Source organism: Artemia sp. Qi Xiang Cuo, chromosome 2 (assembly GCF_049724085.1).
Source record: "Artemia sp. Qi Xiang Cuo chromosome 2, ASM4972408v1, whole genome shotgun sequence".
Lineage (NCBI taxonomy): Eukaryota > Metazoa > Arthropoda > Branchiopoda > Anostraca > Artemiidae > Artemia > Artemia sp. Qi Xiang Cuo.
The window spans coordinates 49,105,035-49,109,044 of record NC_142795.1 but is presented as its reverse complement, the minus strand read 5'-3'; the positions used below and the strand labels follow the sequence as shown (position 1 = coordinate 49,109,044).

Sequence of the window (4,010 nt, the reverse complement as noted above, 5' to 3'; positions counted from 1 at the left end):
AGTTGTTATTGACAATGGATCAGGTATTTGTAAAGCAGGATTTTCAGGAGATGATGCCCCAAAAGCTATGTTTCCTGCTGTGATTGGACGTCCAAAACATACGGGAGTGATGATTAATTCAGGCAGCCAGGATGCTTATGTAGGCGATGACGCTCAAGCAAAAAGGGGAATTTTGGAGACTTAAGTATCCTGTAGAGCATGGAATTGTCACAGATTGGGACGATATGGAAAAGATTTGGCATCATACCTTCTACAATGAACTTCGCGTTGCCCCAGAAGAGCACCCAGTTTTACTCACAGAGGCTCCTCTTAACCCAAAAGCCAACAGAGAAAAAATGACTGAAATCATGTTCGAAAATTTTAACACCCCTGCTATGTATGTTGCCATCCAAGCCGTCCTATCCCTCTACGCATCTGGAAGAACCACTGGTATTGTTCTTGACTCTGGCGATGGTGTCTCACATACTGTACCCATCTACGAAGGTTATGCCCTTCCACATGCAATTATGAGATTGGACCTTGCTGGTCGAGATTTGACGGAATATTTGATGAAAATTTTAACTGAGCGAGGATATTCCTTTACCACCACTGCCGAAAGAGAAATCGTTCGTGATATCAAAGAAAAACTTTGCTATGTCGCTTTGGACTTCGAACAGGAGATGGCAACTTCCGCCAGCTCAGCATCTCTTGAACAAAACTATGAGCTGCCTGATGGTCAGGTCATCAATATAGGTAATGAGAGATTCAGATGCCCAGAAGTCTTATTCCAGCCATCTTTTCTCGGTATGGAGTCTGACGGGATTCATGAAACAATGTACAAAAGTATCATGAAATGCGACGTTGACATAAGAAAGGATCTCTATGGCAGCATCGTTTTGTCTGGTGGTTCTACCATGTTCCCTAGGATTGCTGACAGAATGCAAAAGGAAATTACTACCATTGCACCATCCACCATGAAGATCAAAGTCATTGCCCCTCCTGAGCGTAAATACACCGTATGGATCGGTGGATCAATCTTAGCTTCCCTCTCAACATTTCAACAGATATGGATTTCTAAGCAGGAATACGATGAGTCTGGACCATCCATTGTTCACAGAAAATGCTTTTAACTTGCTTATGCAAATAGTAAACATGCCAAAAAATGTGATTTTTGTTAAACTTCTTCTGTTGAAAGAAGAAACCATCATCATTTTATGGTTAACCTTGCTTCGACAATGGATTAAGACTGACTTAGATAGATAGTGGTTACCATTCCTTAGTCAGGTATGAAAGACAGTTTTTTCTCACTTTCAAGTTTTTTTCAAAATATCCGGGTGTCAGCAAATAACTAGCAACCTAGTGAGAGACGACCACGCTCATAGTAAAAAAAAATTGCCGATTATTCCTAAAACTATAATCACATCATAAAACTAAGTACGCTAGTAGAACCTTATTCTCCAATACTCCTATGTAGGAAATTAACTGCCCCTTGGCTTGAAAAACAAGGAAAATATATCAGTTCCAAAAATCAAGAAAAGTGGCCGCCACCGATGTATTCCGCATAGAAAGCAGGTTTGTTTTTCCGTTTTTTTCTCCCCATTCAAGCCAAGGGACGGTAAGTTTGCTATATGGCTGTTTCGGAAAAGGCGGTTCTAACGGTGTCCTTCTTGTTTTGATCTGAATCTATTTTCAGGAATTATGGGTTACTTTACTTTTTACTATGGGGCGGGGTCGTCTTTAACTAGGTTGCTAGCTACAGTTGCAACCCAAATTTTATATAACATACCTTATACAAGCAACTTTAAAAAGATATTTTTTTGAAGTTATATTGTCAATATATTATTTAATTTAACATTGTCATGTGGTTATTTGCTGTATTTTTTTTTCAAGAAATCGAGCATCTAACTAAGTCCAATAAATGCAATGATATGTTATGAATGATCGTCTTTTAATTAGGTTGCTAGCTATTCAAGCCAAAGGGCGGTAAGTTTCCTTTATAGGGGTTTTGGACAAGGCGGTTCTAATGGTGAACTTTTTATTTTGAGAACAGTTTGAACAGTTTTAATGAACTAAATCGAGATTTTATGTAATGACGTCAGTTACAACTGGGGTTCGTTCTATGAACCCCACTTCGTTATTCGTTATATGATTACAAACCAGAAAAAACTACAGCTTTTTCTTCTCTGAAATAGTAATGGACTAACCTCAAATAGTCAAGTAGCTAATATAGTCCAATGTATGCAATGGTTTGGTATTCAAATTATTGTCTTTTCATGTAATGACTTATTGTATTTCTTGACATTGGACGTGATGGTTCCTTACTATGCTAGCTACCGCTGCAACCCTGATTCTTTGAATCAGAAAGAGATGAACTTCAAACAATCACGTAGATAACTAACTCGATTGTATACAATGATTTGTTATTCCAATGATCGTCTTTTAATGTAACAATAAGTAAATAAAGCACAAGTAATTTCCATTACGCTACATATATTTTATTTTCTAATAAGCTTGCATTCTTTGCTTATAATACAGTTCAGTTCTAGACTGGACAATAATGTCCTTAAGAACGAAGATTGGGAGTTTGCCCGAGTTTTAATTAGGTTGCTAGCTATTCAAGCCAAAGGGCGGTAAGTTTCCTTTATAGGGGTTTTGGACAAGGCGGTTCTAATGGTGAACTTTTTATTTTGAGAACAGTTTGAACAGTTTTAATGAACTAAATCGAGATTTTATGTAATGACGTCAGTTACAACTGGGGTTCGTTCTATGAACCCCACTTCGTTATTCGTTATATGATTACAAACCAGAAAAAACTACAGCTTTTTCTTCTCTGAAATAGTAAGAGACTAACCTCAAATAGTCAAGTAGCTAATATAGTCCAATGTATGCAATGGTTTGCTATTCCAATGATCGTCTTTTCATGTAATGGCTTATTATATTTCTTAACATTGGACGTGATGGTCCCTTACTAGGTTGCTAGCTACCGCTGCAACCCTGATTCTTTGAAACAGAAAGAGATAAACTTCAAACAATCAAGTAGATAACTAACTCGAATGTATACAATGATTTGTTATTCCAATGATCGTCTTTTAATGTAACAATAAGTAAATAAAGCACTAGTAATTTCTATTACGCTACATATATTTTATTTTCTAATAAGCTTGCATTCTTTGCTTATAATACATTTCAGTTCTAGACTGGACAATAATGTTCTTAAGAACGAAGATTGGGAGTTTGCCCATTAAGTTTGGTAAATTAATTTAAAAAGAGCCATTGAACAACTCTCTACAATGTTCCAGTGCCAAGCTATCTCTGGAAACAAAAGAAAGAAAAAAAAATATCCCCTTTGTGCAGAATAAAGAGATTAAAGTAAATTTTCCTTATTTTCAATCCAAGATATTTTCTTTGTTATTCAAGCCAAAGGGCGGTAAGTTTCCTTTATAGGGGTTTCGGACAAGGCGGTTCTGATGGTGTACTTTTTGATTTGATCTGACTATTTTTCTAGGAGTTAGGGGTTTTTATATTTCTTAACATTGCACGTGATCGTTTTTTACTAGGTTTCTCGGTACCGCTGCAACCTGGATCTCGATACGGCTTGTCAGTTGAATACATTAGCTTTTTTCTTTCCATGATGTTGTCTCTGTTTTTTGTATAGTACTGTTTTTTAAGTACGTATAATAACTCGCTTAGACGCTTATTGGACGTGATCGTCTCTTACTAGGTTGCTAGCTACCGCTGCAACCCGGATATTCAAATGATCGTCCTTTAATGTAATTTCATGCTATATTATTACAAACAGGAAAAAACCTATGGCTTTTTCTTCTTTGAAATAGTAAGAGACGAGCCTCAAGCAATCAAGTAGCTAACTAAGTCCAATGTATGCAGTGGTATGTTATTCCAATGATCGTCTTTTAATGTAAACAGCCATGATACTGATGGGAATTACATAATCCCTATTTATGTTTCAGTTAACATGGGCTAGGTGTCGTTCTTTACTGTAAAAATTTTTCTTCCAGGAGACAAAAAGCAAA

The 4,010-nt window shown here is 36.7% G+C and overlaps 1 protein-coding gene across 1 annotated transcript; it reads left to right on the top strand.

Annotated features, from left to right (window-relative positions):
* The first annotated feature begins 209 nt into the window (after positions 1-209).
* LOC148955318 (actin 302) lies at positions 210-1,109 on the top strand. Its single transcript, XM_089101486.1, has one exon. The coding sequence runs from the start codon at positions 225-227 to the stop codon at positions 1,107-1,109; it is 885 nt and encodes a 294-aa protein (XP_088957612.1). The 5' UTR covers positions 210-224.
* Positions 1,110-4,010: the final 2,901 nt, after the last annotated feature.